Below are 13505 nucleotides of genomic sequence, written 5' to 3' on the forward strand. Positions count from 1 at the left end.
ATTAATTGGTATAAAATCACAATTAATTTGAGAAAAGAACTAATAATCCAAGGAGACACTAGTGATTTAAAAATATAACCATAAATTTTAGCACTCCTCCTAAAAGGTGAAAGCTAATTTCCCTCCCCTTGAGTGTGGATTGGGCTTCATGAATAGAAGATGGTGAAAATGATGGTGTGTGATTAGGACATAAAGGCATCACAACTTCCTCCCTGCACTCTCTCTTTTGGAACACTTACCACTTACCCTGGGGGAAGTTAAGTGGCATGTCTTATGGACACTCAAGCACTCTCTATCTATCTATCTATCTATCTATCTATCTATCTATCTATCTATCTATCTATCTATCTATGAACCATATATACGTAGGTATGAATCATATATATGTAGGTAATAATAAGAGCTTCCATCTGGAGATGGCTAGAGCTGCTTTGATCTATTAGGAATCTGGTTTTGGTGAGAGAAGTCTCATTTTGCTTATAGCCTTAGCATGAGATGTGAAGATCAAATTGTCTTCTGATTTTTATAAGCCACAGGTAGAGTAGTTCTTGGTCAGATGGAAAACTATAGAAATCCAGAAGATGGTAATAAACAAGTGGCAAGACGCCCAAGTGATGCCCAAGGATTCTGTTCATAGAGACAGACCCTCTTTTTTTTTTTCACTAATCTTCTGGTGTGTCCTTTTGGATGACCCTAAAAGAAACAGGGTGACTGTGGAGAAAACTAGAGTGGAATGGGTGGCATCTGTTTGAGTCATATAGGCATGATCTGACTGTGAAAAGGATAGTGGCACGAGGCTCAGCAACATGTGACTGGTGGGACCCTGGACCTTGAACTCTCATTAGAAAGAGTCATGTTGGAGCAAGTGGTCCTGCAGCAAAGTACATGTAACCTGGCACACTCTGAACCTCTTTGGAGCAGAGGATGGGACCTGGGAATGGGTGCAAAGTTAGCTTTACCATATGGAACCCTCATAGTGTAGACTTACCGAGATGTAGGTTGGCACCAAACATTCAAAGCCCTATCCCCTACCCCCCACCCCAAACTCCTGAAGTCATGACAGGTCTTTCCACAACTGTCAGTCAGGAGTAGATTTACACTCACTTGCACGGGCCATTTCCAGTAAATACCTGCACCTAATTTTGTATTCATAAAGTTGTATTTGTTCTTTTTTAAAGTGTCCCCCAAATTGTATAAACCTTAGGCTTCCCCAAAACTAAATCTACTGCTATTGGTAAAACCTGTCAGGTTGTGTAAAGGTTTGCCATATCCTTTATAATGTCAAAGGATTTCCACATCCTTTCCTTCCCAGGAGCATTTTAACATTCAGAGTAAAATTCTTCTATTGCTTCTCTGTACATCTTTTGTTAGCATTATTGATCCAGCTCTTTGCAGAACGCAAAATAAATGGCAGAACCAGAAGCCACAGGCGAGTAAATAGCACACGCTGAATGCACTCTATGAAAGATAGCATGGCAGAGGGCTCCTGGCTGGGAGCCTTTGGCTGCCAAGTGTCTTTAAGTTTATTACCAAGCACATACAGTCCATCTGGCATTTCAGCTGTCATTGGCTGGAGCATACAATAGCACGAGCAGCCTCTGTGCAGACACAAATAAACACACATCCCAGTGTAATTCACTGCCCCCTTCTTCCTTTAACAACAGGACCACAGGTTCTGGCTGGAAAATTGGTGAGACATACAGCTCAAGATTCCCTTTTTTATCATCTCTTGCAAACAGTTGTGGCCATGTGACTAAGTTCTCACTTGTGACATGTGAGAGAAAGTGATGCGTGCCTCTTTTTTTTTTTTTTTTTTTTTTAATTACGGAATAAAGGAAGGGCATTGTTCTCCTTCTCCTACTTCTATCTCCATCCTGCAACATGGGATCTGGTTGTGGTGACCAACATCTAAGGCCATCCCTAGGTATGGTAGAGCAACCAGAGAGAAGAAGAACCTGGGTTCATAACATGGGAAAGCTGTTGTATCAGCCCTGGCAGCTTACATTTCTATCTTGTTTAAGTCAGTATTATTTTGCTTATATTTAATACTATATATACTAAATGTTTTGGAAAAAATATTTTAGAAAAGAATAGCATTATAGCAAACCAGTTCTCCCTAGGGAGGCATTAAATAGAGTAGATGAGTCCTGCATTTTCAGGAGTCAAATTCAGGGTTCTGAGAGTCAGAGCTCACATGTCCAATAAGTACCAAGATCCATAAAGAACAACATTTAAAGCCATATAGTAGAAGGTATTCCTCTTAGTATAAAAGTAAGCCCTCAGGCCCCATGACTAGAACACTTGTTGAGTAGATTAGTCTGGATAGCTCTAATTTGCCTGTTCACTGATTTCTTCTGTCTTGCCCTATAGCAAACTTGTGGTTTGGTCTAAATCCCCTTTCAGTGTTTGGAAGAAGCTGTCATTAATTACCAGATGTAGCAGTTTATTCTGTTCACTGACAGCATGGATATCTGATATTGGATAGATTATTTTAGGGCTAGCAACATTGCCCTAGAATCCTAAAATTATTTTCCATAAAGAAAGTTAAAGGCTCTTTGTGGGCCACAGTGTTATGGAAAATCTAGCAGTTACTTTTACTAACATTTATACAAAAGACTTAAGATCAGATCATTTTGTTATGATATCTTTAACCTGGGACACACTAAGCCTCTTGAGGGCAGGGATGGAGATTTTTCACTATCACCATCTCTCTAAGACAGTGTCTAGCACAGTGCTTTATATATAATAGACACTCAAGAAATACCTACTGCATTGATTTAAATGGTCACTTTCTTCTTTTAACCCTAGCATTATAGAAAGACTACTCTTGATAAGGAATTGATTTTTTGTTGCTAAAACCATTGATCGGATTGTGGTTTTTTTTTTTTTTCTTGACCTCTCTGTGAAATTCAAAAGCTATTAATCATAGTATCTTTCTTGGAATTTTCTCTTCCCTTAGATTATGGTTTTCCTGCTACCTTTTCCATGACTTCTTTTCAATCTACTCCATTTAATGTTGGTACTTTTAGGCCTTCTTTTTTTAATCTTATCTAAATTTTTTTTTTGTTTTTTAGGCCCTTTTTTATTCTCACCTGACGCTACCTTGTTGAGTGATTCCATTCATTTCCATGATTTTACCTACTACTTAAATCCTGAGGACTCGCAAGTATGTATCTTACACCAGACCACTCATTTCTAGGTCACCGTTTCCTATTTGTTATTTCTTTCTGGTTTTACCACAGCTTTGTCAGACTCCACAAGCCCCACATGCATTTTGTGGATCTCTGTTATTTTTTATGTTTGATGTGCTACCTTCACTCCAGAGCCCAAGTATGAAACTAGATGTCTTACTGGATTTGATCTTTCTTAACACATCCAATCCTTCATCATATTCATCTTTGTGAAATGAAATCTGATCACATGATTCTCTTGCCTAAATACCATAAGGGGCTCTCACTCATCCATAACAATATTTTCCAAACTGTAATTTGGGAATCATTATTTCCATGACATGTAAATTAGAACATCTTTAAAAACGGAGGTTTATTAATAAATATGGATTCACTAGATTAAACAAAGTTGAATGAGATTCTTTGTACTGAAGGATTTCTCAGGGTCTTTATAATGCTCATGTACTTTGTGAAGATATTATATAGTACTTGTCCACTGAGCTCATTTTATTGTGAACATTTATTAATAACTCAAATAGTCTGGAGCAGCACTGCCCAACAGAATTTTCTGTAATGATGGAAATGTTCTATAACTGTGCTATTGTGCTGTAAGATGGCTCTTGAGTATATAAAACATGGCTAGTACGGAAAGAGGGAACTAAAGTCTTAATTGTGTTTAATTTTTATTAATTTACATTTAGATTTACATGGCTGCATGTGGCTGGTAACTATTGGTTCTACTGTAGGGTACAGGCCTAGAGTCTGAATTCCAAGCTCCTTACCTAGAAGGGGATATGGGGCTTTAACTATATTTTCCCATGCCCTCATTGATGACAATATTCCATGCACACCATATGGTGTGAGCACATGATCTAGGGCAAATTCCCAAACATTCCATGCTCTTGAAGATCCTGTTTTTATGTATGTTTTCTCCTCTGCCTTCTCTATAAGGTAAAGTCTTCCTCATTCTTCAGGGCTCAGTTTAAAAAAAATACCTTCTTTCTGAAACCTTCCCTGGCTTGGGCTCCTTGAGTTTCGTTTTAGTACTTTTCATCTTGGACGTCAAGAGCTTTCATTTCTGCCTGTTGCCACAATGGGTTGTGGTGAGCCCCTGGAGGGCAAGGGTTGTATTGTATTAACTTCTGTATTCTTTGTGATTTCTCATTTGGTGTGTGGCTCATAAAGAGTTTCATGTCAAAATTGATTTCTATTAGTGAGAATTTAAACACTTCTTTTGACTTTCTAGACTTCTTTTTTCAGCAAAGAGGATAGGAAAACTTTCATTCCTTTTCAGTATCCACTGATTATTAGAAGTTTCCACAAACACTCTAAGCCACTCAGGCTTGAAGAGAGGTTCTTTTTGTTCAGTTTTCATAACATCTATGATGTATGCGATTTACTGGGAACTCCACCCTGTAAAATGTTTAGAGGCACCTTTCCTAACTAGCTAAATTAAGTTTAAATGTGGAAATTAGTAATTTATAGTGCTTTGCAAGTATTTAGAGTTTTCCAAATACTTTTTTTTAAAGCAATAATACGTGTGACAGGGTTGGGGAAAATGTAGAATTTCAACTGAGACTTTTTAATTCCTTAGCACAGACTAGTAAGTATAACTGCCAAGGATGAAAAGATCTTTATCATCATTTGTTGCCATCATCATCATCATCACCTTCTTAGTCATTATCATTATGGTTTATAATTGTATTCATGTTATATACATTTTAAAGCCCAATGATAGCCAAGTCATGATTTTTCAGAACAGAGATTTCTGGTTTCTATGTTAAATATTTAACACACTATTTATGATACATCTGTACAGTATCAATAACTATTGGCAATATTCCTTGAAACTGACCACTTTTTCTCCTCTCTTTTGTTCCTCTATTTTTTTCTCCTTCCTTCCTCTTTCTCTTTTTTTCCTTTTTCCTTCTCTCTCACTTCTTTCCTCTCAACAAATTCAAATTATTGAACATTTACAGATCTGGTATATAGACTGTATGAAATTTCTCCACTCTGGTCTCTTTTAAGATACATTCTGCTGATCTTAAGACATCTACTTAACAGATGAATGGTTCCTAAATCCCAACATCTTTAAATTTTTAAATCTGGAATGATGATCACATTAAGTAAGGTTCCTTTAATTTTGTTTATACTATTTTATATTTGTATAAACTAGTTGGCTGCATGAAAGAAAGGTACATAAAACTTATTATTATATTTCATTATTGTACACATAATTTCATATTGAAATACAAATTTTTCCCATTGATTATGTGATTTAGAGTTCAGACATATTTTTATCACTAATATTTGTTTATATTGCAAAAAAAATTGATATGAAAGTGACCTTAACACTTTAATCTACCATTTGGAGTATTCTTAGCCAGGCTAAGTTGTCCTAAGTGAAGCAACTATTATTTAATTGGTTCCTGGCCATCTATGTATCCATTGCAAAACATTCTCTATACCTCAGTATTAAGTACAAGCTGGCAAGCTTTTTTTTTGAGGTACCAGGGATGGGGATAGAACCCTGGAACTTGTATGTGGGAAGCAGGTGTTCAACCACTGAGCCACATTGGCATCCCTGAGTTGGTTGTTTCATTTGTTTGCATTTTTTTGTTTTTAGGGGGCACTGGGGATCAAACCCAGGACCTCCCATGTTGGAAGCGGATGCTCCTCTGCTCCCTAGAAAGCTTTTAAACTTAACAGGAGTTGATCACAGGTTAAAACAACAAAAAGCAACCATAATATTTAAAATCTTGATCATTTGCTAATCATCCTTTTATGTAATGTTTCAAATTTACCTCATATTGCAGTCTAAAATAAACCATAAAGAGCACCTTTGCATATTCACTCACTCCAGTCTTTTATGATGATTTTTCAACCAATGGTATGGCTTGTCCAAGTCATATTTGCTAAATTATTATTTGTGCAATAGGGAGTAGGTGGAACATTCAGGCTATAGCCATTTTCAACAGAAAATCCATCATTTACAACATCAGCTGTCAGCACAGGTGCCCTGGTTCAAGCGATCCACCCAGTTCTGGGAATGGAAAAGCTGACACAGGACTATGAACAGTTGTCTGATATCATCTGGGCAGGAAATAGAAAAGGCTGAACTTTTAAAATAATCCTAATAATTTCCAAATCCTTTTGAGATTAGGTGAGAGTTTTGGGAGATACACTAATTGGGGTGGATGTATATGCTTTGTTTATGTTTGGTATATTTTAGATGAACAACTTTACGAAAGAGAGAGAGAGAGTAAAAGGGAGAGGAAGGGAGAGAAACACCAGTTCTGTTACATAGTGCTTTCATCCCCTTTAGCCAGTTGTAGTCATAAACTGTCTTTCAACAGTGACCTTACTATTATTATTATAATCTATTAGGTAAATAGATTTAACTACACAGACCAGTTAAAAAATGTTACAGTGGAATGACTTTAAGGATGCATTTCCAACTCCATGGGAAAGGAAAACCCAAAGATAGTCTTCACTTCCCAATGGACACTATTAACAGTAATTCTTTTGTTTTAATGTATTGCTAGTACCATAAAGAGGAGGATTTAGTGTCTTCGGAGTGACTTAAGGGACTGAATCATGAAAACCCTACTTCAGTTTCAATACTTTATTAAAGTTCTTGTGAATCCATCTTCCCAGAGATATTGCAGTGAGAGGTTTAGGGATTTTGCCAAAACCCCTACGATGTCTGTTTAGTGATTGAAAATACTGTTTCATCTCTGAAGTATTTTTGCCTTCTCTAAGGCAGAATTAATTACTCAGTTCTCTCTATGCCCCTATACTCCTTGGGCCATATCTCTATCATGGCTTTTATTACACTGAATAGAATCGCTTGTTTACATGTCTCTCCTCTCTGGTCCACAAGCTCCTTGATCTTAGAAGAGTGTTTGCTATTTTACTGGTCTCTGACATCCAGCTCATCGCTTGACAGTAGTAAATTTGATGGTATTAAATTTAGCTTTTTATATCAATGTTTCTCAAAGTCCAGTGTCATCTGCCCCAGAATCTTCTGGGTGTTTGCTAGAAGTACAGTTTTCTGGGCCCAAGAGCAGGGCCCTAAGGGTGGGGGACAGGACTGCATTTTAAACAAGACTCTAGGTGATAATTATGCCTCATAAAGTTTTTTTGTAACAGTTTTATTGAGACATAATTTACATATCATACTATTCACACATTTAATGTATACCATTCAATGGCTTTTTGCATATTTGCTATATTTTGCAACCATTACCACAATCAATTTTACATTTTCATCACGCGCTTCCCCCACCCCCTATGAAACTCCGTACTCTAGTAGTCAGTAGCAACCACTAATCTATTTGTTGGTATAGATTTGTCTACGTGGACATTTTATATAAATAGAATCATACAATAAGAGTTTTTTTGACTGGCTTCTTTCACTTAACATTATGTTTCAAGATTTGTTCACGTTTTAGTATGTATCAGTACTTTATTCCTTTTTATGGCCAAATAATATTTCACAATGTGCACATTTTATTGATCTATTCATCTGTTGATGGACATTTGGGTTGTTTCTGTCTTTTGGCTATTATGAATAAAGCTGCTATGAACATTTGTGTGCAAATTTTTGTTTGGACATATGGTTTCAATTCTCATAGGTATATGCCTAAGGAGTTGAATCTCTGGATTTTATGGTAGCTCTATCCAACATCTTTTTTTGTGTGTGTGTGTGAGTATACAGTTGTCCTAGAATTATTTGTTGTGAAGATTATTTGTCCACTGACTCTTTGACACCCTTGTCAAAAATCAGTTTACCCTAAATGAGGCACAATAAGGTTTTAGAGCCTTGTATCTACTGGAATTGTGAGCCTACTGTTAGGACAAGAATAAAACAAGATAGACTTATTAACTTCAGTCCACTTTAATAGTTATTTTTCTTGATGTATTTGCAACCCCAAATTTGGTGTGTATGTGAGTGTTGTGAAGATGGGAAGTGACGAGATAGGGATGAATGTAGAGGCTAATGCTTTATAATGCAAACATTTCAATTTGAGAAACTTACTTGGCAAAATGGTCTTATAGCGATTCTTAGTTCCATGCCGTGGAATATCAATTTCTTTGGGATCCACAAAATTCATTGGTATTTCCTACAAAAATAAATGGTATCAAATTTGCATATCTAATGTTGCCACAAAGAAAATCCCCACAGAGGGCTATCTGCTCCACTGTTCTATTGAACTTCAAAGTCATTTATAAAACAAGAGACTCCCACCTCTGGTTGACCCACACCCTTCCTTTCATAAACACATCAGCTGCACCCTGACAAGTTGACGTCTAAGAAACAGCCCGGTGTATTAGAGAGTGTCATTTTATATGTAGTTATTAAAGAGACATGTAAAACTTTGATTAGATTTTTAAATCATATTTGATATACTTGCTGAAACTTTGTGAACAGGTGACAGGAAATTGATTTTTTAACAATATATTCAATTTTTTTCAAAATTTTATGTAAGTACAGTAACAAAAATTTCACTATCATGGATTCTCTTTTAACAGTAATTATGACTTTTTTAGCATTAGTAAAACCTCCCTCCCAATATGGTAAATATAAAGGGCTTTATTATTGATTCAAATGATGACTATATTGGTGCCTTTTTGTTTGAAGGACTGAACATTTTGTATTAAGGAATTAGATTGCTCCAGAATATTCTTATTTGGTCAGAATATAGGTCATGTGCCTCAACTGATTAATGAGGGAAAGATTAGAGCAGAAATGGCTTTATAGAAATGCATTAGACCTAAAAAGGTGTGCGTTTGTAGCTGATCGGGACAAAGAAACAACGAGCCAAAGTTTTTAAAAAGGTCCAAACAAATATTCGAGGATTTTATTATATAAAATAATACACTCTCTAATTCAAAATTTTGCATAAGATTATTTAGCTGAGTGATATGAAATAACATTATTTAATGACTGATAACTATTATCCTTAGATTAATAAATTAATATCTTTATTATCTAAACTTTCTCCAGTAGAAAATATAATTCACTAATAGCTTAATATACACTGAGATGAAATAAATTATCTCTACATTAATTTACTATGTTTTAGTTTTCAGTAAATCTGAAAATTTGAGTAAAGCCAGAATAGATTATGTATTTGAGATTTGGCCAACAGAGAGGAGCAGATTACTTTTGGTATTGTGTGGTGGGTTTTTCTTTTTTTTGTAGGTACTGGGGATTGAACCCAAGACCTTGTACATAAGAAGAAGGCACTCAACCACTTGAGCTACATCCACTCCCCCAGATTACTTTTGTAAACATCTTTTCCTAAGCCTGTGTTATTTCGATATTTATAATATTCATCCCTACGCTCCTCTGCAATGAAATGTTTCAACTTCTCAGCTCAGATTACTCTAGCAAAATGGTTGAATGTTCATACAGATTTGAAAAGAAGATGGAATGCTTTATTAAAAAATCAATTTCCCATCACCTGTTCAGTGGAAACATTCTTGAATGTTTAAATTTGGCAGTTTCAAACAGGTCAGTCTGTTTTGGCAAAACCATGACGTAGGCAGTGTCTTTATTCCTCCCTGCTCCTTCCTTCTCATCTTTTGTTTCCTGACACACACACTGAAAATCTGTCATATTCCAGCATCCGCTCTCTTGGGTACTCCAGGTTTCCCTTATTTTCCCTTATAGGGAGTAGGTGATGTTAAGGACTTAGTTCATAGAATGAACTGCTACCTGCAGCTCTAGAAGAGAATTCTAGCTGTGCCTTTGGCTGGATGCTGGCTGGTCTTTCATCCCTCTAAATCTCCATAATCTAATTTTGAAAAACCAACTTCCTATCTGTACTTTTACTTTGGACGCTTAAAAATAGTTGATAGAACTAATGGTAGATCTAACACATGACTGAATCGTTCACTGTTAGGTTGGATGCAAATATATGAATGGACCCTGGAAGGGTTGATTTACTGTACTTAACAGATATATGGCTGAAGATGCACAACTGGTTTAAGCAAGGTGACCTATAAGAAGCACATTCCCCTAACCAACAAAACACCTGATTGACTCAGTGCTCTCTGGTAGTTTATATGCATCAAGCTATTAGCAGGGGTACTGGTGGGTCTAAAACAGAATTCATCACTCTTGATCTTCCAAGTTCAAGGCACCACCTCACCCTTTTGCTTAAGTCAGATGTCAGTGTGTCATCCCTGACTTCTCCCTGGCCCTTGGCTGTCTCATTCAATCAATGCTCATTTCTTGTAGGTTCCTATAGATTCTCGCCCTTTTCACTGCTACTAATCTTATTTTGGACCACCATTAGAGTATCACAGGATTATCTTTAGGGGCTCTCAACTTCTCCCTTCTAGTCCTTACTCCTTTGCATGTAAAGTGACCTTTCTAAAACACACGACAAAGTCCAAATACCTAAATAGGTGCTGAAACCTGGGCTTCTTTTATATCTCTTAGATTCAACCTTTGCCACTCCCCAACTGGATTTCAATGTTCCAGCCACTCTGAAAAACGAATTCCCCAAACAGTGACAGCAAGGCTGTCCTTGCTTTGTGGAAAGCTCTTTTTCTGCCTACCTCCTTCTTACCACTTTTTTACTTGTCATATTCCTAACTCTCTGCTTCAATTTAGCTACCACATTCTAGTTTGGACACTTAACAATTGTTGGCAAGACTGAGGGTGGACCTAAACCCCTTGCATTTTACCTTTTGAACTGTGACCACACTTATTTACTACCAGCCACGTGTGGGTAGGGCAGTGTCATGTCACTGTATGTGTCCTTAGTACCTATATATCAAAATACCTACTGAAGAGTGAGTAATAAACAGCAGGCTCACCATGAATTCACTTTGGAGTAAATGTGAACTTGCCACGACGTCCCTCAGCTGTGACCTTGTGAGAGTTCGGCTGGCTGACTGCAGATACTCCATTGCGACCTTCTCCCGTGGGGTTGTTATAGCCACAAAGGGCTCAACATTCCCCAAGCTACTCATGTCCAATGTAAGAGATACGTTGGACCCTCGCCTGCATTGGAGAAGAAAGGTGTTAGGCTTAGGCACCACATGAATTATTTTGATTGAACAAATTTGTCATTCTGTACATGCACACAATTCAGGGAGACCTTTTATAGAAATAAGACCAAATAGTCTCTCATGGTGCCATGATCAACTCTAGTAACTATCCATACTTTCTTCAAAGAGGTATACTTGTTACTAAAATAACTGGATGGCTAATAATAGTAAACTGAAAATTTATGAAAAGTTAACATCACCTTTGAATTGAGAGATCAGATGTAACATAACACAAATCAGCTTTTATTTATATGTTTGTCTGAGAATCCAGTATGTAAATTATAAAGCCACCTAATTTTTTTTTAGAATTATTTTATTTACCCCCCTGCTGCCACGGAAGTGAACCCAGGGCCTCACATATGATAGATGGGAGCCCAATTGGTTGAGCCACATCTGCTTCCTCCACCTAATGTTTTTTAATCAAAATATTGTACTCATGATTTTCCTTTTCCTGGAGATAGGGCACTCAGAGGAAAAAAAAATGTTCTCTTTGTTTTAGTTCAAATTATTGCCATCAAAATAGAATTTAAGTGTTTAAAAATACATATATTTTTAAATAACTTCTGAGTGATTCCCTATAGATGATGACTACTGTATCCTCCACTTAGTTATGTAGGTATGCATGGCTATGCATATGTATGTGCATATTTATGTATGTATTTATTTCATTCTGCGATAACTTATAAGGGAACATGGAGGACACATACGCTTAAACTGAGTTACAATTTATCTTCCCTCTGTATTTTCCTCCCCTTGCTGGGATGTGAGATGGGGCTTTTTCAATTTATGTAGGTCTCTTGGGTCTTGGGTAGGAGTCTCTCTTACCAGTAACTTTAGCTGTGTGCAGCCATGGACTAACTACAAAATAGCATGTGAGGGAGTGAGAACCAAAGTCAGAGATTATGTTAACAAAATTGATATTCTATTCATGAACTATTGTGTTTAGTAATCGAAGAAAATGTGTCATTGGTGTGGAGAAAGTGACCATGGTGGCTGCTGGGGGTAGGGAGTGGGAGGAAGAGATGTGATGTGGGGGCATTTTCCAGACTTGGAGTTGTCCTGGGTGGTGCTGCAGGGACAGTTACCAGACATTGTATGTCCTCTCATGGCCCGCTGGGTGGACTGTGGGAGAGTGTGGGCTATGGTGTGGACCATCGACCATGAGGTGCAGCGGTGCTCAGAGATGCATTCACCAAATGCATGAATGTCACATGATGATGGAAGAGGTTGTTGTTATGGGTAAAGGAGTCGGGTGAGGGGGGGGGTATGTGGGGACCTCATATTTTGTATATATACAAAAAATATATATATATATAGAAAAAAAAAATTGGAAAGTGCTTTAGGTGTGTGCCAGGAGCCTAAATATAGTGCCAATGATTGGTGTACCAAGGAAGTTGAGAACAGGAAACAATAAGCAAAACAAATGGAAGAAAAGCAGTAAGAGTAGATACTAGGCCCAGCAAATTTTTTCCTCTCTGTGGTGTTGACATGTTTATTATGGAATGCTACATCAGGAAATAGTCAAGTAGCTACAGCTTAATTTCAAATGATGGGAAATTATTAGAATATATCAAAGGAAAAAAATCCATTGAACAAAAACATCAGGCATTTATTCCTCTGAATCTGCCTCTGATTGGAGCTTTGGCTCTATTCTATACGTTTGATATGTCATGTCAGTTTTGTTAATGTCTAAATGGTTTGTACTTGTTGTTTAAATTCCTGCTTAATTGATGTTATTTAAGTATTTCCCCATTTATTTTCCTTATTAACTTCTAGTTATAGCACATGGAAGTCAGAGAATGGCCTGACTTCTAAAGTTTGTAATTTCTTGATTCTTTCTTTGAAACATGAGCTATGATGAATTTTTCTAACTAGTTAATGAACACTTTTTTTCTGGCAACTAGTTTGATCCTCTTTCCATTTATAAATCTATTGGCATACATATATATTCCCATATTGATTATATTACTACATATTATTAAAGATACTATTCCAATTTATTTATTCTCTACTTTTTTCTTACTGGATTTTTAAAAGCTTGAGAGATATATGTGAGTTTTCTGCAATAATTATGTTTGTCATTTCTCCTTATATTTCCGGCAGTTTCATTTTATATATTCAACTATTTTGTTGTTTGACACAGAGAGAATCGTAACATCTTAACTATAAATTTTATCAATATAGATTATTTTCCACTTCTACTTAATATTATTTTGGCTTCATATCTGACTTAAAAAAATAATATTGCCATACTTGCTGTGTGTGTGT

General features: G+C 36.5%; 1 protein-coding gene across 3 annotated transcripts in view; it reads right to left on the reverse strand.

Annotated features, from left to right (window-relative positions):
* The window catches only part of PTPRR (protein tyrosine phosphatase receptor type R), a 292671-nt gene that overhangs the window by 39269 nt on the left and 239897 nt on the right, over positions 1 to 13505 (reverse strand). For all 3 annotated transcript variants that reach the window (XM_004457451.4, XM_071218951.1, XM_004457452.4), the window contains 2 exons: positions 11004 to 11190; positions 8212 to 8296 (listed from right to left, as the gene is read on the reverse strand). In XM_004457451.4, coding sequence (XP_004457508.2) covers positions 8212 to 8296; positions 11004 to 11190 — 272 coding nt within the window. The remainder of the gene's footprint in view (positions 1 to 8211; positions 8297 to 11003; positions 11191 to 13505) is intronic.

Source organism: Dasypus novemcinctus, chromosome 12 (genome assembly GCF_030445035.2).
Source record: "Dasypus novemcinctus isolate mDasNov1 chromosome 12, mDasNov1.1.hap2, whole genome shotgun sequence".
In the NCBI taxonomy this organism is placed as follows: domain Eukaryota; kingdom Metazoa; phylum Chordata; class Mammalia; order Cingulata; family Dasypodidae; genus Dasypus; species Dasypus novemcinctus.